The following is a 22,887-nucleotide window of genomic DNA, read 5'->3' as shown; positions in this document are numbered from 1 at the left end:
CAACATAGGGACCTGGCCTGGACAGAATAAGAAGGCACAGATTGAGTCTAACAGAAGACTATAATTGGGCAACTAAATGCCCTTGACTCTTCTTTTTTTATAATTACTACTTAACCAAATTATATTTATTAGCATATACCTCCACTTAGCACTGAGCTATGCTTTTAGTGAACAAGTAAAAACATTAATCATTGCCTTATTTGGACCACGTAAAATTAAATATCTTTTAATTTGGATATCAATCAATGTGTTATAACTTTTTAAGTATATTTGTTTCTTTAACACAGGTGAAATACTTTGGACGTGATCCAGCTGATGGAAGAATGAGGCTTTCTCGTAAAGTGCTCCAGTCTCCAGCTACAACTGTTGTCAAAACTTTAAATGAAAGAAGCAGTATCGTAATGGGAGAACCTGTTTCACAGTCATCATCTAATTCTTCCCGGTGATTTTTTTTTTTTTTAAGAATACTAGAGTGATAGTCTGTAGAGCAAAATTTCAGTAGTATCTCCTAATGTGAGATTTATACGTAATATAAATATATTCTGATGATTTGTATTAAAATTTCTCACTTTATGTGTTCTATTTTTTAATTTCGAGTTACCTATATTCTCTTATTTACATTATAAATTAATATTTATTAAAAGTAAACTATTTATACATCTTAGAAAAGATTACCAATTCCTATAATTTTGAAGCATCTGAAAAATTTAGAAATAGATCACATTTGCTACTGTAATGGATCTCTTCCTACTTATCTTATTTTTCTTCTTTCTATATGTAGTGGCGGTTTAGTTAGTCATCTTATGGCTCTCCTCTTTGCACAACAGCTTTACTTGCCCACACTGTTTGACAAACTAGAACTTGTCATAATCAAAACCAGTGACAACTTCTTTAGTAGTTACCAGATATATAATAAGGAGCTGAGAGAGCTCTTTGGTCTGATTTTAATGATATACCGTCTTTCAAATTGGTCACAAAACCATTAACATTGTGGAGTAAATATTATAAATCAGATTCCTAACTAGAATGAGGTAATATGTTTTTCAATTTAGAAAATATAGAAAAATAATTTACTCATCAAATAGAACTACGTCACTTTTTTGTGTATATGTTGCTAATGTATGGATGTTCTTGGTAATAGAGATGGAGGAATTAATGATTTTCAGTTAATAAATAAATGTTTGAAACAGCCATGTATAGAGGCTGTTGATATAATTATAAATAGTAGCTGTAAGATGATGTTCATTCCCATTATTTAGTGTATCATGTTATAATTCCACAAAAAAATGAAATGGTTCACGGAAGTCATAATTTAGAATATTCAGTCCTTTTATAAATCTGTTGAAATATTTCTAAATTCACGACTCAGGGCTAACTATTCATAAAATACTAAAAATTTAGCTAGCCAAAGATTTTTTAAATGTGCGTATTTAAGTCAATAAATGCTGATTATATATATCTATAGTGTGTAAAACAGCACGATAGGCAATGTTGATATACTTTCTGAAATACTGAAGAGCAACTGAAAAGGAAAGAAAATGAAAATTTAAACTATATGCTTTGTATTTTTTATTGTTCTATTTTATAATGACAAAAAAATTTTTCAGTTTGACTTGTCTAAGATATAATCCACGAGAGAATTTCAAAATTATAATTTGTTTTTCTTGAGTCTTCTATTTTCATTTTCAAAGAGACTCCCCACTGTTAATAATACAGAAAAATAAAGCTAGTTCTTAAACTCTAGAGACCAGTAGTGCCACTAAGTGACAATATAAGTTAGTAATCACAAACCACCAAAAGGATCCCATTTTCACTAAACCAAGAACCTACACTTTATGTCTGAACTTTTCTTGTTTTAGTCTTCATTCAAATCTTGGTAGTTTTCCCTGCTTTCCAATAAGGTTTTTCTATGGGGGCAATTATATGCTAAAATCTCTCATTTATAATGACTCAATTCAAATTGACTGTCCATCTTTGGTAGTTAGTGCAATATAGATACTTATAAGGCTTTTTCCTTCATGTTTCTTTGTTATTGACACCTCCTGCCAATAAATTACAGTTTTTATATGATCATTTTTTTCTTCTCTTCTAGAATATCTTGAATTTCTGGATCTAAGATAGTAGTATGATTATCAGTATCTTATTAGTTCAGTTCAGCCAAGCATAGCATTCATTTATTCAACACTTACTATGTGCTAGGCAATATAATGTGTGACATCTCTGATTAGATAACATTTGAGCAGAGACCTGATGAAGTGGAGGAAGATGTGCAGCTATTTGGGAAAGAGAATTCCAGATAAAGAGACTAACAACTTTATTGGTATTGTATGTTTAGAATATACAGCAGCCTTTCCATTTTATAAACCAATTTCACATAGTCTTTTACTCCTTAATCTTATGCCCGTTCTTCACCAGAATTAGAAAGCAAATTTTAAAGAATATAAGACAAGGGGAGATAGCCAATGCAAAGTGGTATTTTCAGAGCATTTAATCAGGCAAGAATATGCTTGGTTACTTGCAGGAAGGAAGACACTGAGATGCTATAAAAGTTTAAAAGACTTCTACAAAATTCCAGGCTCAAGAAACTAAGATAGTAGGAGCAAAAATGGAAAAAAGAGTGTGTCTTGGTATCAAGGGACAGAAACCAACCTAAGTTAAGCTAAAGCAAAGAAGGAAATTTACCATAGGGCCATGAATTTATTTCATGGAAGCCAAGTCACACTCCCTGTGGTGGACTGGAACCAGGACTGTCAAGTTATCAGGAACTATGGTAGTTCTTACTGCCTGTGGAGTCTTACGGCCTCTAATTTGTGCTTCGTTCCACATAACAGCTTTATTCTTCTATGCAAATGGATTTTCAGAGCATGGGGCAAAGATGGCGATTCCACAGGAAGTTACTTGTCTCCGAGTTCAGATTCTCCTGGAGGAGAAAATGATAGGCTCAGCTTGAGAAAGGTGTCAAACCTGAGTAGGATTGCCAGATAAAATTAACAGAATGCCAACTGAAATTGGAATTTCAGGTAAATGAATGTTCAGTGTAAGTATGGCCCATGCAATATTTGGGATATACTTATATTAAAATTTTTCTTTGTTTATTTGAATTCAAATTTAACTAGGTGTGCTATATTTTTGTTTGCTCAATCTGGTAACCCTAAGTTAACTAGGTGTGCTATATTTTTGTTTGCTCAATCTGGTAACCCTAAGTACAAGCAACTAGTCAAGAGAATTCTCAGGTGCCCACTCCTGAGAAGGGAGAATGTTCAAAAAGAGTAGGCTGAGCCGATACCAAGATACTGCAGAACAACAAATATAAAAAGGAAATGGATGGACTTATATTACTCAGAATGGGATGTAGGTAGAATGTGAAGGGAACAGAAAGAAGGAGGTATAGCCGAGGATTTCAGCCTGAAGGTTGTGAAGACAGTAGGATCTGTGACATGAATAGTAAACCTAGAGGGTCAAAGCAGTTATTCAAGAGAAAGGTGTCAGACTAAATATAAGTGTGAAGTCACCAACCAACATATCGGCTGGATATTCATCTGAATATCCTAGAAAGCAGTTGGGACATAAGTAACTTATGCAGAGATAATATTTTTAAAACAATCCCAGTTTTACCATCTCAGGCATATCTCAAATCACTGTAACAGTTTCAAAATACTCTGAAACTTACAAAATTAATTTAAAGGTAATTAAAACTCCCTATTATGAGCACAGTACTAAGCTATCAGATAGTTTGTTTACTACCGATACATACACATAGTCTAATATATAGAGTTAACCAATTTATGAAAGGCAGGCTCATGAGCACTCTAGTTGAGGTTTTAAAAAGTCATAAAAAATGGGGAAAGAATAGGTTAATTCTACCTGGAAGAAAAAGTGGCAGTTGCTAAGACATGGACTTTGAAAAGGATTTCAATATGGAGAGGTGATATTTGAGCTGCACTTTAAAGGATGATTATAAAGGGAAAGTCTGCTGATGGAGTGGAAACAGTTTTATCAGTAGATAAAGAAGACAGTAAATAGAGGTCAGACTGTAGAGGGGTTTAGAATATTAGGCTTAGGACTCTGAACTTTATTCTGCATGTGTTGGTAAACACTGAAGAATACCCAACATTTCATGGAAACCAAAACTGTTTATTTGGCTATAGTTTTGATATAGTTTTATGGCTATACATTTTAATGCAATTGCCAAGGACTCATAGATTAGAAGAGGTGATATTTTTTAAAAAGCGTAAAAATATTACCATTATCATTTATGAAAGCAGACAAATTATCTTAATAAAATTTTGGAAATAGCTATCAGGACCAAGTAGATCTGTGGGAATGCAAAGATGGGTAGGCATATAATCTCTATAATGAATTAATAGAGAAAAATCATATGATAACAAGATGCAAAAGAGGCAATTTATAGACTTCAATGTGCATTTCCAATGTGAATTTTGAATATTAGGAAATGTCCTTAACTTGGTAAATGGTATCTATCAGAAATTAAGAATATGTGTACAACACTGGAGATGTTGCCATTGAAGTCAGGAAGAAAATAGTCATCACTATAACTCTCATTAGTGTTCTGAGGTCCTAAACAACATGATTAAGATTAAAAAGAGGTGGAGGAGAACAAAAACATCTGCAGATAACCATCTGAAAAACACTAAGTTGCTATAAAACTATGTGTTAGAACTAGTAAGTGAGCAGTGGCCACATAGGTTTGCCAAAATAAACTGCTGTTTTCTCCAGCAGTCAAACATTGCCGTGGTATGAGCTCATTTCCACTTCTCACACTTTTTTTCAGGTTTTGAAGAGCTATGTCAGCAGTGAGTTTGCCCCATCCCCTGGGGTCCTGGCCAGGGTTAAATCTTATGTCCCAAAACGTATCTCAAGTCAATGAAATTTTTATTAGCCAGACTTAACCTCCAACCTCCTTGATCAAGCACCCTCAAAATCCAATCCCAAGTGTACTTCTCTGGCTCCTGCTAGTACATGCTAGCTTATTTCAGTTACTTCAGTGTGTAGTCTTCTTCCTACCTTATCAGGCCCAGCAGTCCCCAGCAGAGTATGCTGAGGTTTAACCCTAGTTACCACAGCCTCTCAGCTAAGAGAAGAAACGGGAGCAACTATGGAAGAGGTCTTTCTGCAAAGGGGTGGGCAGTGTTACCTCTTGCTAGGCATTATGAGCCATTTCTGCAAGCCCTGATGACCCAGGGGTGTCTACAGAGCCAAAATCCTCAGGGACACCATCCCTAGTTTCAAAGCTTCATACTTTTCCCAACTAGGGCCCTAGATGCATAGCAGACCTCCCTAGGCTGAACATCAAACACCTTTAGAGCTCTGTAACTATCAAATCTCATGTCTGTTCTTCCACTGCAGGAAATAAGGGCCTCTTATGAAGCCTAAAGTGTCACCCTGGCTCCCAAACTTAGTTCTTAACTGTATTAAGTGCCTCATTTCATTTTCCTTCTGCAAGGCAATAGTACAACTTAATCTATCCTTGTAAGCATTGTTTCCCCCATACCTTTCAAATCCTGAATCACTGAATAGGCAACAGCATTCTTCCTCCTTCTAGAATGTTTTCCTAGGTCACTACTGGTGTAGTCAGTAGTCACTTTGTGCCAGAGGCTGAGTAAACCATTCCCCAAACCCCATCTTACTGCCTGATTTCTGGCACCCCTCCCCATATTACCAATGTCAGTTCTGTCCTCAGGCATATGCCAATAAAGGATTACTCATACAAGATACTGACTGGGGGAAGTGTCTGTGAAGGATAAAGTAAGTGGGCTCAGGAATTGACAAGGAGAGCCCACATACCACAGTGCAAGTCTGACCTCTGTAAAAGGAGGGAGGGAAGGAAATACTGGATAGAAAGAACTTCAGACTATTGTAATTCCAAGAAAGTCTCATCCAGGCTGGTAAGTTCCTCAAGCCAAAGATGCCCATTAGAGGAGTTCTGCTTTGGACAGAAAGGACAAATTTTGTACCCCTGCTATGCTCAATCACCAGCTGGGAGCAGCTGGAGCTATCTGTGGCTTCAGCACAAACATAATGGTGTATCCAAAAGGGTGGCAGCTGGCTGTCAACTATGTTCCCCAAAGCAAGTTCTCTTTAAGGAGATCTGAGTGGTGTACTTATGGCCACCACACCAAATATCAAAACAAATTACAGCAATTAAAACTCATACTAGAGTTGATCAAATAAAATAATGGAAAAATAATGAATTCAGACTCAAATCCAGATATATGTATATAATTGTGTGTGTCTGTGAATTTAATAAAGAGTATGATCTAAGTAGCATTTCCAACAAGAGAATGAATCATCTCCACAAAAAATCAAAGGATCAGGGGTGAGAATTTGAGGGCAGGGTAAGTCTACACAGAGGGGCTATAGGCCTGGGTCCACTTCCCTATCCCTATTACCAAAAGACTCCCCTCCACACACATATACACATTCATACCCATACATGCCCATGTAACACTGCCACTGCCACCTTAGAAGAATGATTTATTTTCTGAAACTGGAGAAACTTTTGACTTGGGGACACTTGTCACAGGAGATAGTGGGAGATTGTGAAACAGGGTTAAAAGTGGGAATTAAGTGAAAGCCTGAATACCAAATAGTTGGATCTCTAGTCTTCCTCTGTCTTTACTCAGGCAGGATATAGGGGAATACCTGGAGAAACTTACATTCCCCCAAAGAAAAGACTTCTAAAAACATCTGGTAAGAGTTAGGGGAGGGGCTGTGATGGGAAAAGGAAATCACCCAAGGGAAGACCAATAGTCTGTAACCTTGCTCTTGAGAGTAGAGAGGCAGGGTTTGGTAGGTGTCAATTGGTGAAGAGCTTTATATGCCATCCTACAGAACTTTATCCTATTAGAAATCAGAAACTATGGAAGATGTTAAAATAATATGAATTTGTTTCACGTATCACTCAGTGGTGTATCAAGAATTGACTGCTTGGAGATAGAAATTAGAGACAACAATCTGGAGCTTTCAAATATTAACTGAATCTCAGTTGCGCTAATAGGGTAGTTTTTAAATTACCTGCTACAGGGAATGTCAAAATAAGTAGTTAACTTCTAGAGGAAACTTCATTCTTTCAATAGTTATTCATGCACCTGATGTATTCCATGCCCTATGCTAGGCACTGGAGACACAATGGTGTGAAAAAAAAAAAAAGTTCCCTGGATTCATGAAAATTTTTCATCTAGATATGGAAACAGTTATTAATCAAAAATTTTACATAAAGCTCCAAGTATGACAAATGCTACAATGGAGGGGTACATGGTGCTATAACAATGTGTAATAAATAGGAAGATAAAATTAATACTCTTGTCTTCCTAGCATCTATTTTACCCATATCACATAGTGTAACATCCATGGGATTTGGGTGGGATTAACCCCACTCCCAACTACAAGCATGGGGTCTGATTAGCCTCAGCCAGTCAATACTCGGCATTCCCTAGACCACAAAACTCTAGGTTCAAGGATGGGCACGTGACCTAAGTCAATATAATCACAATGCAACAAGGGATAAGTGAAAAAACTCTTTTGACATGGATGAACTATGTAGCCTTGGGAGCTCTTGGCTACCAGCTTAGGATACAAAAGGAGTCATCCTTAAAATGAATTTGACAGAGCAGAAAGTAGAATTGAGAAGCAGAAAGAAATCAGTTTCTCGACGGTACTGATGAGTCACTCAATCAAATCAACCCTGAAGTTCCTCTTACCTCCAGACTTTTTATTCACATAAGCCAATAAATTCTCTTAGCACTTAAACCAACGTGAATTGGGTTTTTTGGTACATTCCAAGGGGATTTGAACTAGTCAGGAGAGTCAGAGAAGGCTCTTCTATGTAAGTGATAATTGCGGTGATAACTTAAGTATAAAAACAGGAGTCATCATGAGATGACTAGAAGGAAGAAAGTTAAGACAAAAAAGTGTCAATTTTAACTCAGATCAAGTAAAATGGGTTGAAAATTTTCAACTGGCATTATCAACATAGATGTCTTTAGTGAGTTTATTAAGAGCTTTCTGGTGAGTGCTAGGGGTGATGGAAACCAGAAAAGATAGGTTCAATGGAGGAGTGTGGGAGGTGAGGAAATGAAGGGAGGATAAACAAGTTCAACCTTTGAACAGTTTGGCTAAAAAGGGGGAAAGAAATAGGAATGTAGCTGAAGAGGAGGTTATCAGTTTTGATGGCTTATTTAAATGGGGACGGCCTTAAGGATTAATCACCTTAAGGGAAAAAATGAGTGAATATAGCAAAAAACTTTCATAAAAGTTTTTTCATAAAAACATCTTACAGAATAAGGAAGGGTGAAAACAAAAAGCCTCACATTTCAAAGATGTAAGACATGACCCAGTTTACCCTGTAGAGATTAACAATATACATTTTTTAATCCTCAAGAATTACAAAGTGTAATGTGCCCTCAAAAGACATTTGGCTATTATGGAAGATAATTTTGATTATCACAACAGGAGAAGGGGGTGCAATACTGCAGCATCTAGTGGGTAGAAGAAAGGGATACTGCTAAACATCCTGTAATGCACAGGACAACCTCTTACAATTAAGAATTACCCAGCCCAAAATGTCCATGGTGCCAAGGTTGAAAACCCCTGCTCTAGGAATTTAACTTACAAATAACGGTACACATGAAATAACTTCTGTGTAATCATTTACTGTTTGAAACTGCAAACTATTGGAAATGATACATATACATAAATAGAAGATAGTTTAAATAAACTAGGGTAGGTTAATACAACAGTATGTGTGGTATTCCATTATGTGTGTTTAAAAAAAGGGTGGTAGATGTAAATGTTGCAACCCTTGGAATGGAACTCTAATGACTGCCTGAAGAAAATCTCTGCTGGGGAAAACACATTGTTGCAGTGCACTACCGACTTCCACCTTCCAACTTCCACCTTCGTGTGTTTTAGAGAAAACTGCTCTGGCCTTCTGTCAGTGCTCCTCTCCATGAGGTGAGAAGTCCATGAAACCAAGGGATGTATCCACCTGGAACCCACTCTTCCCGTTCTAGACCATGCTCTGGGCACCCTCAAATTGCCTGTCCCAAAGGCCAAGCCTGCTCCCAGGGTCTGCACAGTCCTTTTCCCAAACTGTCCTCCTGAGGAGTGGCCAAGGGATGACTACCTTCAGGAATGTACAGACAGGGCTTGGACAGAAGGCTTGGGGTATCCTAGGTATGCACATGAGGGCTATCAAAGTGCAGGACAGAGCTGAGGTGTGAGAAGAGAAGAAAGGCAGACTAAGGACTTCAGGGGCCAGAGGGAGATTCTGGAACTCTGAGGAATTTAAGAATTCTAGATTTGAATCTGGTTTCCAGGTCATTATGACAATTTATTTGTTAAGGTATACCATAGGTAGGAAAAGAAAATATACTTTATTTAACAACTTGACTTAAAACTTTTAAATTTTTAGACTTTTAATTTTTAAATCTTTAAGTATATGGTCTTCCATTTGTATGCTTGTCCTGCACCTTACAAATGTTAGAGGTGGGCCTGTTGCAGTAGAAGAAAGAGGGAATCCCTATGACCTAGGGCAAGAAAAAAATCAAGAACGTGTGCCTGAGAATCCAGCAAGGGGCAAGAGATAAGTCCTAAGAGTTTAAATTTGTTCCCTTATTTCTTTGTTCCCTTATCCCAGATCTTAGGGAGTATAGAAGAAAAGAGATACTTAATGGGAAGATAGCAGGGATGCTTTGAAACATTTTTCAGATCATTTCACTCCTTAGTTCAAACTCTCCAATGTATCTGCAACTCATTCAAAGTAAAATCTAAGGCCCTTCAACAGCTTTTCTCCCACTCCCAACCTTATGTCCCACAATTTTCCCCCTTTCTCACTCCACTCCAGTCACACTGCTTTCTTTGCTATCCTTCTCGCTCACTCAGCATTCTACAGCCTCAAGGCCTTTGTACTTTCCTTTTTCCTTGCTCTCACTTCCCCTAGGCAAATGCATGGCTGACTGCCTCTCCTCAGAGGCCTTCTTCAGTAAACACCATTACCTTTCCCAAATTCACTCTTTAATCTTTTGCTACTGTATTTTTTGGTCATAACATTTACCAGTCCCTGGCACATATCTGTTTTATTGTCTTCCTACACTAGAATGTAAGCTCTATGAGAACAGGGACTTTTTCTATTTATTTAGTCTAGAACAGTGTCTAGCACATAGTAAATACTCAACAAATATTTCCTGAATAACTGACTAAAGACAGGAAATGACTCCTATTACTTCAATTTTTTCCAGAGTTCTGTCTTATTTGTGGGATATCAAAGTCTTAACAGGTATAGTGTCAAAGTGACTTCTGTATAGTCCTCACTCCTTTAACTTAATACATAACATACATAATTCTTTTAGGCCAGTAACACATTATGACTTGGTTCACCTGATCCCCTCAGTCCTGAACACCTTTCAAACCAAACTCCCACTCAGGGGTCCTCTAACATCAGGTTCAAAAGTTATGTGTGAAGCTTTCTCTGACCTAAGACAGAAATGTTATTTTCTCTGGGCTCAAAATGCATTTTGTCCACATGAGTCACAGCAATTAACCTGGCTCTATTGCTACGTAATATTATAACTACTTAATTCAAGTATTTTTTTTAGGTTCTGTTTAGATTACAAAGAAATCGTGTGTCCAGATTTTGAAATTAAATTTTTTTTAATCCGGCGCATGCTCTGTGTAAGACGTCTCACGTTTTAGTGTACCGCGGGAGGGGTGTACACACAAGATCTTGTCAAAACCTAAGCGCGTTTTGACAATACCACTGGTAAGGAATGACTACAACTCCCAAGATGCACTTCAGGGTAAACGTGTGCGTCTCGACAGGTTTACACCTTTCAGACTAACGGGTTGTAAAGAGCTGGTGGGAGAACAGGCTAAAACTGTCTTTAAAAATGAATAAAAGGATTCTACTAAGACCGAACGGGAATTTAAATAAACGACTGCCCAGCACATGACTTGTATCCACTGCGCAGTATTTAACAACTAATGTGATGTTTGACAATTAACGTGAGTGCCAAGAGAATTCCTCCGCTTATTCAGTGCAGATGACCTCCCGAAAGATAACGCAAGAAAAGCCAGCAAGAGAAACAAAAATATCAAAACAATGCTCCTAGACGTGTTAAGAAGGTAGCTCCCCGCCACTTTCCGAAACTTATCTGAAGACTTATTTTCCGAGATTACAAACAGGCGAAGGGCACTGTATTTTCATGAAGCTGAAAGTATGCTTTTCAACGGCTAGGCACCAAAAGCCTAACGGTAAAATACTTTGGCGGGAAATAGGAAACTGTCAACACAATTTTGTACGATGTTATAACCGCCTGGGGATACCCATTACTTTTCCTGAGGAGATGCTTAACTGTAACGGACTCCAAAATGGGTTTTAGTGGGTGTTTCATGTTAAGTGAATTTCACCTCAGTTTTACAGGGTGCCCTTAAAGGGCTCAAAGTTCCTAACGTCCTCACAGAAACGTTTAAGCTATCTTTTTCCCTCAGGCTTAAAAGGTGAGCTTCCATTAAAGAGTGCGAGCACATTTTTCCTCCCTTTCGCTCAGGGTGAGTCCCGTCCAGGGATGCGTACCTCCCAGGTTCGCTTTGTTTTTTCCACAGAAATCCCACGGCTCGTCACACGCCGACAGCCAGCAACCGCGCGAAGCCGGATCCACGACTTCGCTCTCGCCGCCTGCCCAAAGAGGAATCTCGCGGTACCAGCGGAGACCGGGAAATCGCGAGAACCGCCCACCAAGCCGAGATCCCGCGCCAGCAGGCGGGGCCGAGAGAGAGGAAGTCGCACTTAGGCCCTCCCACCTCAGTCCATACCCCGCCTCGCGAGAACGTCTAGCTGGGTCGGGTAGGGAAGCGCGTGCAGAAACGGAGGCGTTGCCTGTTGGACTCGTCGGCCGCCGTAGCCCCTGCTAGGACAGCCCGTGCGAGCCTGCTGGAGGAGGAAGAGAAAGGCAGAGAGAATCGGGTTACAAGATGGCGGATCTGTAGTAGTTACCGCGGCGGCGGCGGCGGCAGTGGGAGAGCGAGCGAGCTCTGGGGGGCAAAGGGCGGGGAGGGTGGGTGTGTGCGGGGGTGCACTGAGGGGTAACCGGGACTTCGGGCTGAAAGGTCTCAGTGGCTCTTGTTGCCTCTTCCCGCGGCTGAACCTTGGGAGCCATGGTGAACTCAGGCCTCTCCGGAGCCGCCGCTGCTTTCGCCACCGCCGCTACCGTCTCTCAAGAGTGAGGGGCGCGGACGAGGTGAGCGAGGAGGCGGCGGCTGCAGCAGTGGGCACAGCAGCCACCATGTCGGATACGCGGCGGAGAGTGAAGGTCTACACCCTGAACGAAGATCGGCAATGGGACGACCGAGGCACCGGGCACGTCTCCTCCACTTATGTGGAGGAGCTCAAGGGGATGTCGCTGCTGGTTCGGGCAGAGTCCGACGGTAAGGTTATTGGAACCGTAGGATAGTGGCCAGTACCTCCGGTTTGGGCACTGCCTTTGGGTTTAGGCCCTGGGCCGGGTACGTTACTATCACCTCTTGGGACAGCGCATTGGTTCTGTGCCTACACTTCCGTACGGTAAAAACAACTTTGCTCGGATTTACCCTCAGTCAGACGCCGATTCGTTTTCCCCCGCCTCCTATCCTTATTAAACACTTGACCCCTTCGTCTCCAGTCTCGCCTCTTAAAGAGGGAAGAGTGTGAGAGAGAAGGAGAGAAGTAATGCGAGACAAGGTAGTGATCTCGTTCTAGGGTACTGAAGGCCTTCCCCACTTTATTTTCTTATCCATTATATTCCTGCTACAAAAGGTTTAGTGAAACTTTATTTTCTGAGTTGTTGTTGTTGTTGTTGTTGTTGTTTTTAACCCATTTTACCAACGAGCTCCAGTTGCCACTGTCGACAGGTGCTGGGGAAAACCAGAAAGCACCTTTTCCTGGGGTTATTGCAGACTGTTGCCACGGTACATGCACGCACAGGCACAGACATCTTCGGTCTGAGATCCCTCCAGGCTACCTTTGTAGAGGGTGTTATGGAAAAGTGGATACTTTACAACCTCAACAAGTTTGGACACCAGAGCAGATTGTAAATTTGTATTCGTTGATGTATTGTACGAGTCATATGTAAAGTATTTTTAAATTATGAAATGTAGAGCCTTAGTTTTAACACACCTTATTGTAATCTGAACACCTCGGTTTGAGTAACTGATACATGCAGATAAAAGAAAACTAGCAATCTTAGATTTATTCTTGACATATTTTGTACTCTTGCACTTTCTCTTTTATTTTAAATAGTCATGGGCATTTATTTTTACACGATCTGTCCTTCCTTTTGTTCTTCTGAAGAAAAGGATAAATGCAGTTCTGTAATTTGTATACTAAGTACTTAGACCCCTGTTGTGGTCCTTTGTAATTGTTTTGTTAAACTGGAAATGCAATAAAGTAACTTTGTTAAAAAGAATTTGGCTTCAGGTGGTCATTTAGACCTTAAAATTTTTACTTCAATAAAACTATAATAAGTCATCTAGTCTCTGTATATTCTTGATCTGAATGTTGGTCTTTGATTTCTTTCCTTTAAAAGGTATATAGGATGATGTGTTCTAAGTTAATTACGAAGCTGTGATCTTGAGAGAAAAATGTAAATTGGAATACATTTGATTACTTCAGATGTCTTGCTGGGGGAAGAAAAAATTAAAAGTTTTTTTTTTTAATGTGTATTCTGATGTTTTATTCAGGGTTTTATAAATTGAAACTTATAAATATTATTTTCTTTATCTTTCAGGATCACTACTCTTGGAATCAAAGATAAATCCAAACACTGCATATCAGAAGCAACAGGCAAGTAGTTATTTATCTTTAATTTGAAAGACTTCATCTGTGATCAAAGAAGTGTTAATCTGACAAAGATGGGAAAGCTTTCCTGACAAGAAAAAACATGTTTGGTAAACAAAGATACAGCCCATACGTATTTCCCTTGCAGGTTAAAAGTTTCAAACTAAAAAGTGAAAGTTTGTACTGGCAGTCATTTTTTATTTTTGAATTGAGCCACTGTTAGTTTGTATTAAGATACAGTGCATTCACTAGCCGTATTTAACTGCAGTTAGGTATCTTCTGTGCTGTGTTCACTAAGCCTTTATTCTCAATAACTTTTAAAGGAAATGGCTTAAAAGAAAATTCAAAGGGGTCCTTTTTAAAGCAAGGAAAACCTGTTTGTGGTGTGAAATTAGATCCTTTGACTCATTCAGAGGTAAAGATTTTGAAGTAGAAGCATTTAAATTCTGTTCTTTGTGTATTTTTTAATATAATAATTAATGGATGATGAAAGTGTACACTGCCGATGATGTAATGTTTTCTGTTAATATTTATTGTCTTATTTGGGAAAGAAAACCTGTGTTGTGTTTTAGTGTGCCTAATTACCTAATCTGGAAATGGCAGCAGTGATTCAACCTTTATTCTGTGAATGTTTTCATTTTTATTATGGAAGATTTCAAAATTGAAAAGTACAGAGAATAATACAGTGAGTCTCTGTGTAACACCACCAAATTTAACAATGTTAACATTATGCCATATTTGTTTCAAATCTTTTTGTAACGTGGAACATTGTGGATAGAGTTATAACCCCCTTTGTACCTGTCTTGTTCTATCCATTCTCCATCCTCCCTGTAGGTAACCACTATTCTGAAGTTGATGTGTATTATTTCTGTACATGCTTTTATACCTTTTCTGCACATGTATGTATTCATAAATAATATGTAGTCTTATGTGTTTTTAAACTTTACACGATTGATCTCGTATTCTTACATGTATTCTGCAACTTTCATTTTTCACTCAACGTTATTTTGAAGATTTGCTCATGTTAACAATGTAGATCTAGTTGGGTTTTTTTTGAACTGTATAGTATTCTGATGTACGATATACACCTATTGTTAGACATTTGGATTACTTCCAGGTTTTTTGTGTGTGTGTAAAGTAAATACGGCAGAGATTTTTGAAGGAAAAGAAATTATTTGGGAATTATATTTACATCAATGCCTACTTTTTTCAAAGTCAGTGAAAATTGGGATGCCCAGAAACAAATACTTCACAGTTGGAGGAATGAAATTACGTCTATTGCACAATGCATTATTAGTAAAAGTCTTACTGTTAAGCAGTTTTTGTGTGTGTGTATACAATACATTCTTGATCAGTCTTTGAAATATTTTTAAATTTTTCAATATTCAATTAAGTTTTTTTCTCTGCTTAGAAAATAATGTCTTTTTTGATGGATAATCAAATTAAACATTGTCCTGATTTGAATACCTGAAGACATTTTCTGTAACTTAGATGTTTTAAGGTAGATATTTAAGTACATTTAATTTCTAAGTAAGCCAGGCAGGTGGTTACTCTCTTTGTACTGACTTTTACCAGATAGCCATTTTTCATTTGTTTTTTATTTGCTTGTTTCTTGGGGGAAGAAATGTTAATATTCTGTAATCATTTTTTTCCTACCTGCATGAGTATAAAATTCTTAGGAACTGTGTTAAGTGTGACACCCCACAAATTAGTTATGTTACAGATTCTTCTCAAATTGTATACAAAATCCTTTAGTTGTTCTTACAGTTGGAAAGATCACATTATGGCAGAGTTTTGTGTATAAAATGGTCCCCCAACATTAGTCCAGAATTACACAATGGTTCTGTGAATATTTTTAGAAACTTTGGAACATAATTTTACTCTGCTTAAAAATTTAAATATTGGAGGAAAGAAAACTTTTCTTAAAAAATGTATGCCATTGGGAAAATGTTTTGTGTAATTAGTCACATTTAAATAATATACTACTAGGGCTTTAAAATTTTTTTTTCTAATTGAAGTACTTTTACTAAATAACATTAAAGTATAAGAAGAATATGGCAATGAGACTATTATGAAAAACTGTATATAAGAATGAAAAACCTGTGTAAATGGGGTCACTTGTTTTATTTTCTTTATTTTTAAGTTGAGTGCACTTTTCTAATAGAAATCAAAGAGCTATATAGGGGTTATGTTAAACTTAGTTTCTTTGTAATAGATAATAGTTTCTGTATTTTCACCAAAATCTTGTTATTTGCACTTTTTACCAGGTTACACAAATTGGGATTTGCAAACACTTTTTTCTGTGTTCATTAGAATTACCTTTTTTTTCAGTAGTCTAGAAAATTACTTATTTCCAAAATTTATATGAATTGAATTGATCATTATTGAGTTTTCAATTGAAAAAAAAACTTGAATGAGTTAATGAGATGTTCAGTTTATAAGATATTTTGCTACATTAAAGTGCATTGAATAAAATCTGAGAGGAATGTTTAACATTCTTCTTTTAATATTACAGTTCTAATATAAGCTAAGTACTGAAATATGGGCTCAAAATACATTGTTTTGTTTTCCAAAAGCAAAGTACTGAATTGCAGGCTCAAAATAAATTAAAATGAATTGAGTTGGATGTTATTGACGCAGTATCAATAGGTAATCACTGATTTACATCACTTTCCTGTTTACTGGGGGCAATATTGAAGTAGTTAGTGGGAAGAAGATATATTTACCTTAAAGGAACAAATAAACTTGCAAAGTATTTAAATAAACACGTTGGGGAGAGAAGAGAATGATTATACAGTGGAACATAAAGTGACTGATACATGTGTCAAAATTTTTTAAGTTATTTAGAATCAATCCCACTGATCTGGACTAAATCAAAAGCAGTAACATAGGGTGTATACCTTTTATATTTAACAATTGTGTGTTAATTGGCTTTAGGAGAGATGTATAAGGAAATCCTCATTCTGGGTTTTATTGGGAGGCAAGACATAACAAGTGAAACAATTACAGAATAGTAATAAAATAGCTAATAAAGTGTTTTAACCCAGTCCTCATCAAAAGCCCACGAAAGCATTTCATGGATAAGGCAACTAAGGCATAGAAAGGTTGTTTCTTAACTGAGATTATACAGCAGGTATGCACCAACACAAAATACTGTGAAAAGCAACTTTATTCCACAGACGTGGTCAGTAGAAAATTAGAGAAAGCAGAGATTTATTTGAGCCAAAATCACTGAGAAAACTTCACTCTTTTTGGTGGTGTCTGCTGAAGGTACTGTGATATGGAAGGAAATAGTACACCTGACACAAAAGATATTAAGCCTATATGCAGCAGAGTTTTCTTATTTGAAAGCTTGGTTTGCTAAACAAAAGGGAGCCATTATGGCTTCTTCAGTAGGAGCCTACGTGAAACTGATACTGTTTAGGAAGCTGGTGTGGCAATGTCATGAATAATGAGTTGAGAGTAGGGAGGGAAACAGAAGATCTTTAGGTAGCAAGACCTTTTGCAATAATTCAGATACAAGAAAATGAAAGTCTGTTCCAGCATAGTAAATTGAATTGAAAAGAAGGGAAAGAACTCCAGTATATTTTTAAGAAAGTGTTGGATGATTTGTTGAATGATTAAATATGAAAGAGAAGGAATCAAAGGTCACTAGTAGTGTTTTTGAGTCTAGAGGCCAGGAAAATGATGGTTCTCTCCAGAAATCAGGAAGTTGAGAAGAAAGCAGGTTTATATTAATCATTTGGTTAGAGGCTTGTTTATTTTAAAAAATCAACAAATAAAAATTTAAAAAGCTCTGTATTTCAAATAGGCAGTACATTCACATAATTAAAAATTCAGAAGGAATTTGTGAAGTCTCTGTCCCATCCTGGACTCTGTCCATGCAGTTTCACTTGCTAGAGGTCACCAGGGTTACCAGTTTTGTATATATTTTGCTAGAGTTTAATGCACATGTAAACAAACACGCATGCAATTATATATATATATAATATATATATATATTATATATATATATATACACGCACACACATATATATACACACACACACATATATTGTCCCTTTTATTGACATAAATAGTAGTGTACTATGTATTGTTCTGTGCCTTTTTTTCATTTAGGCTTTGAAGTGAGTGAAATAAATGGGAAAGTCTTAAAACTGAGTGCCTGGGACTAGTGATAGAATGAGAGTTTGGTGCAGGAGATTATAATTTGAGAATCATTAAATGCTACTTTAAGCTGCAAGAGATCTCCTTTGAGAGAGTAGCTATAAATTGAGAAAAGAACAGAGTTTAAGATTGAGTCCACATTTATTCATTCAGCCAGCAATACTTGGTTGAGTGCTGCTTGTGGATTGGTCACTATCATTAGTTTGGATTTTCAAAGTTCAGTTGAAAGCTTTTGAAGAGTTTTCAGCATAGAAATGACATAATTCAATATAGTAACACCAGTTTGTAGACTTGAAGAGAGGCAGTGACTGGGAGACTGGTTGAGAGATGCAGCATAGTCCAAGCTAGAGATAATGTTGAATTGGGTTAAGGTGATGGCAGTAGAAATGGATAGATTTGAGGTATATATTGAAGCTAGAATTGATGGGGCATGCTGCTGGACTAGTGTTTGGTAATCAGGAAGAAAGACCCAGTGAAGAAGAAGAATAAATAATGACCAAGAGTAGAGAATCAGGAAAGTGTGTTGTCTGCAGACTAAGGGAGAACATAATTTTGGTAAAGAAAGAAGGCCCAGTCAGTCAGCAAATGCTGTTTAATATCCTGCCAAGAGAAAGATTGAAAATATTCTAAGCTTTGTTCGGAGAAATGTCCACTGAGATGAAGGTAGAGATGAAAATGATCTGATCTTATTGTATCTATCTCTTAATTGGCAAAATCATCCAGTAAAATTGAGGATGTTGGGATTTAACATTTAACCTGAGAGCCATTGTGGGGAATGGACTTATGAATATGAGAGGAAAAGAGATTTATACAATTTTGAATGCTACATTAAATAACAGCATGAATTTGTAATAAGTAGAGTCCACTCTGCACTTTGAACTATAGGTCTGGTGTACAAGTAGAGGACATGAATCATTAGGTTGGAAACATGGGAAAGAGTGACTGATAGAGATGTGTTCTGAGTAGTGGTCTAGAATGGAGCCAAGGAGGGATCTTTGGGAATCAGATGGAGAGAGGTGTTTCTTATTTAGGATCCTTCTTATTTCTTACAATGCCACAGAGGAGACGCTTGGGAAGCAAGTTGTTAAGAACATTGCTGTCCTTTAGAATTTGTTCACATTTCTTATGGGGCATACTAACAGGAACATGGGCTTAGTGTTGGATTGGGTATGCTTTAGTTTTTAAATTCCATTATTTCTAGTTATGTGATTTTGAGCAAATTTTCTCTGAACCTCATTTTTTAAATGGAGATACTATCTACCTCATATAATAGTTGTGAATTAATGTATGAAAAATGCTTTAGCACAGTACCTGATACATAAGCTCAATAAGATAACTGTATTCATAGTAATCTTATAATGATCCTCATGTGGGGAATATTTTCCTCTTTTCCATTGTGGAAGGAAAAAGGTTAAATACTTTACTGAAAGTAAGTGAAATAGTGGACAGTGAAACTTTCATTGGTGCTCCCAGTTTCTAATTCAAATATATCACAGACTTTGGTATCCTGCTGTTGGTAAGTAGTATCACCATATTTGTCTTGAACTGTATGTTATGTACCACACTGTATTTTAAAAATCTACCTCAGAAAAAGTTTAGGTCATCTGCTATTAGGAACTACTAGAGAGATGCTGTATTATTTGTCTGGTTAATCTTACTCATTTTCAGACTTTTAAATTGGTTTTTGAACCTGTGCATTGAATTCTATAAATCTGATATTTCTATTTCCTTTTTTAAAAAATAAGTATTCCTTTTGAAAAACTTCAGCTTTTCTGTATTAAATTTTGTCAGAGTCATTAGGCATTAAGTCATAGGCTTAGTCTAGCAAGCAGTAAGATCTCAAATACTTCATGATTAGATTTTATTTATGTTAATGAAGTGGATCAGTACCAAGGAGGAAAAATGAAACACATAATCGGCTTGTTAGATCCTTTAAAATGTGTCACAGATTCCTTTGTGAATGTATTAAAATTAGAGACTTCTTCCCCAAGGAAGATATTATGCACCAAGTTTTAGATAAAAAGTTTAAGATGTGTTTAGACCCTGGATTAAGAACCTCTGACCTAAATGGTATTCTACTCAAGACTGTTTTTAATATATGAGATTGCAGATAATCATTTCTCGTACAAAACTACATTGTGCAAACCAGATTCAGCTAAATTGTCAAGTTTCTCCAGTTCATGTCTTACTTCCATTCTAGGCTTGTACATAATCACCTTTTCTTTTCTTTTTTTTTTTAAAGGACCAGACCAAATATAACTGATTTTTTCTATTCTCCCCACAAGTTCATTTTAAATCTGATTTCCATAGGGACGTAGTGGTGATTAAGTGTTTTAGTTAGTAGAGGAGAACTCTAAGCTTCCCTTGGTTTAAACAGAGACATTAACAACACCCCAGAGATGTATGTGCCACACACAAATGAGGAAAAAATATAATACCACAAAGCACAGTGGTTGAAAACAGACTTTACCATGAAAAATTGAGCTTGACTGTATCTAAGCTTTTTGGATATGTAGGAAATCCTGCCATTTGACGCTTCTCATTCTGTTTTAAATATTCTTGTGCAAGCTCTGTACTCTGTCACCTAGGAACTTAACTCTGACCCTTGGAATAAGCAGTTCTAAGGAGTTCGTATGGGTATTTTTTTTTACTGAGACAGTGGGGTGTGGGGTGGGGGAGAAGGAAGGATGGGATTTGTCATTTGGGGTAGGTACATAGAGGTGGAAGGTGCCTACTCTGATGGCACTTCCCTATCCTTGGTTACCCAATTAGAGATAACACTTCTCAAATTTGACTTGTCCGAAGAATTAGCTGGAACCCTTGTTAAAATAAGGATTCTTGGGTTTCATTCCAGACCTGTACCCAGGGGAGAGACATGGGGATCTATATTTTTAACTATCTCCCAAGGTCAGTCCTCTCTGCATTAAAAAGGGGTTCTGAATATAAATCCTATTTAGTTTTAGTTTTATTGCCTACTTCTGTTGCTTTCCCTCAGAAGGTAGATTGGAATGAAAATGGAAAGGGCTTTGGATGCCTGGATAAAGAGCTTTAGATTTCATTCATTAAAAAGGGTTGAAAATAATAACATAAGCATAAGTTTACAAGATAATCGTCAAACTGACATTTCCACTCCTAGTGTAATCTGTCTGTTGGCCAAGTGACAAAGCAGAAATAGTGATAAAATACATCTTACAAGAAGTTGCCCTTCCCAAAAAATTCAGAATTGTTAAAAAGATGACATTAAATACAGATTTGTATCTACTGTCATTTATGGGTTGTACTGTGCCCTAAGTGTATGTTGGATCTTAAAATTCTATTAATAGTATAGAGTCATTACAGTTTAAACATGTCAAAATATTGCTTATTTAATTCTTTATATTAGCCTTTTTATTTGTGTGGTTTATAAAGTATGGCTATACTAATACTACTGTAAAAAAAAAATCTTGGAGATCCCTGTTCATGAAGCTGTTTTGAGGGCAGCTCTAAGAAGACAACTCAAACTGAGGAAAGAACACAGAACCTAAGTGCCCTAGTGCTTTAACCAGAATAGCTTTGTTTTTATCTTTTTTTTTTTTTTTTTTTTTTAGCATATTGATTCTTTGTAAAATTTTGTGTGTAAAAAGAGTTCTGCTAGTTTTTCAAAAAGGTTTCAAAACCTCTTCTGTAGATGGTGGGAGCCATTGAAGGTTTTTAAATGGAAGAGTAATTTAGACTAGTTGGTGGCAAATCTCCCAAGAAGCATGGCCAGCCAGAAGCTAGAACACAGATTTTCAGTGTTCTTACCTGATCACACAGCAAATAGGTATTAATCTGAGGCCTGGATTAAATAAAGGATATTTTTCACTTACTGGTTAGAGCTACTAAAGTTTTGAAATGTCTTCCTTTTGAAGACTTTGTCTTTATTAATCTGGGGCTCACTTTTAGTTTTATATTTTTTAATATAAGGTCATAATATTTGTAAGTACTAGTCAGCTGAACCTTATATTAAATATAAGGTTTTATAGATTATATTTTTGATAATTAGGATATAAACTCAAATGAGCATTTTTTAAAAATCAAAGTTTTAGCCATATTAAACTTTCATTATTATATATCCTTAAAAAGTAGTCCATTTCATTTGAGTGTTGTATAGTGATCTTAGTGTTTAAACGTGTGTATTTTAAACTGAAACCAAACCTTAATTTTTAATAAGGGAATTGACAGCTTCCCCCTAAAAGCATAACTAACCTTTCGGGAGGGATATAACGAAGGACATCCTAGACAAGTACTTACCTGAACCTGGGGTTCTTAATATTTCTGCCATCTTATTGGTAACACAGATAGAGCAAGTATTTTCATGTCATTTTTGCATTCTTAATATCCTGAAGGCTTTCCCAGATTTAAAAAAGAAAAAAGCAAAAATAGAAAGGGGTAAACCTTAATATTTTCAGCTGTTAGTTAGCCTACTTGTAACCAGTTGACAACCAGCTTAAACAAAAAAAATAAACTGATAGGTGGTAGGTAGGTAGTGAGTGGAACAGCTGACTCTGGAAACAGTAGGAAGTAGATGATTAGAATGTCTACATGATATTTTGGCCAAAAATCCCAGACTTCCAATTAAACATTATCTTGGTAACATAAGCTAGAGCCTGCTAACATATTTTAATTTTTTGTTGTTGTTGCAGAAAATTAGTGTCATTTTTAGTACCAAAGCTATGATTTCATTGCCAGTATATTAACTAAAGTTTCAAAGGATAACAAAATACAGCTATATGATATCATCTGAGTGTATCTTAATTGCGCTTATCAGAGGGCATTGTTATGCTGTTTCCTGTCCTACTGATTTTTATTTATACTTTTTTAAGCCCTCCTCCCCTGTATTTATTTATTTTTTAAAAAAAATTTTAATG

The 22,887-nt window shown here is 36.7% G+C and overlaps 2 protein-coding genes and 1 long non-coding RNA gene across 10 annotated transcripts in view; 2 read left to right on the top strand and 1 right to left on the bottom strand.

Moving 5' to 3' along the window:
• PNPT1 (polyribonucleotide nucleotidyltransferase 1) overlaps positions 1 to 6,288 on the top strand; it is a 42,278-nt gene extending 35,990 nt beyond the window's left edge. For both annotated transcript variants that reach the window (XM_006174463.2, XM_032497582.1), the window contains exons 28-30: positions 288 to 442; positions 2,832 to 3,020; positions 4,793 to 6,288. In XM_006174463.2, the coding sequence (XP_006174525.2) occupies positions 288 to 442; positions 2,832 to 2,985 (309 nt within the window). In that variant the 3' untranslated portion in view covers positions 2,986 to 3,020; positions 4,793 to 6,288. The remainder of the gene's footprint in view (positions 1 to 287; positions 443 to 2,831; positions 3,021 to 4,792) is intronic.
• LOC106730720 overlaps positions 1 to 11,745 on the bottom strand; it is a 391,898-nt gene extending 380,153 nt beyond the window's left edge. For all 4 annotated transcript variants that reach the window (XR_004326333.1, XR_004326334.1, XR_004326335.1 and 1 more), the window contains exon 1: positions 11,594 to 11,745. This is a non-coding gene — a long non-coding RNA (uncharacterized LOC106730720). The remainder of the gene's footprint in view (positions 1 to 11,593) is intronic.
• A 341-nt stretch (positions 11,746 to 12,086) lies between these two features.
• The window catches only part of PPP4R3B (protein phosphatase 4 regulatory subunit 3B), a 51,269-nt gene continuing 40,468 nt past the window's right edge, over positions 12,087 to 22,887 (top strand). For 2 of the 4 annotated variants that reach the window (XM_032497584.1, XM_006174460.3), the window contains exons 1-2: positions 12,091 to 12,444; positions 13,782 to 13,837. In XM_032497584.1, coding sequence (XP_032353475.1) covers positions 12,303 to 12,444; positions 13,782 to 13,837 — 198 coding nt within the window. In that variant the 5' untranslated portion in view covers positions 12,091 to 12,302. Of the gene's footprint in view, positions 12,445 to 13,781; positions 13,838 to 22,887 lie in introns of all 4 variants that reach the window. The other 2 variants (XM_032497583.1, XM_006174461.3) reach the window with 2 other exon arrangements.

This window comes from Camelus ferus, chromosome 15 (assembly GCF_009834535.1).
Source record: "Camelus ferus isolate YT-003-E chromosome 15, BCGSAC_Cfer_1.0, whole genome shotgun sequence".
Classification (NCBI taxonomy): Eukaryota; Metazoa; Chordata; class Mammalia; order Artiodactyla; family Camelidae; genus Camelus; species Camelus ferus.
Note: the sequence above shows the minus strand (reverse complement) of the source record. Positions and strands in the feature narration are given on the sequence as shown.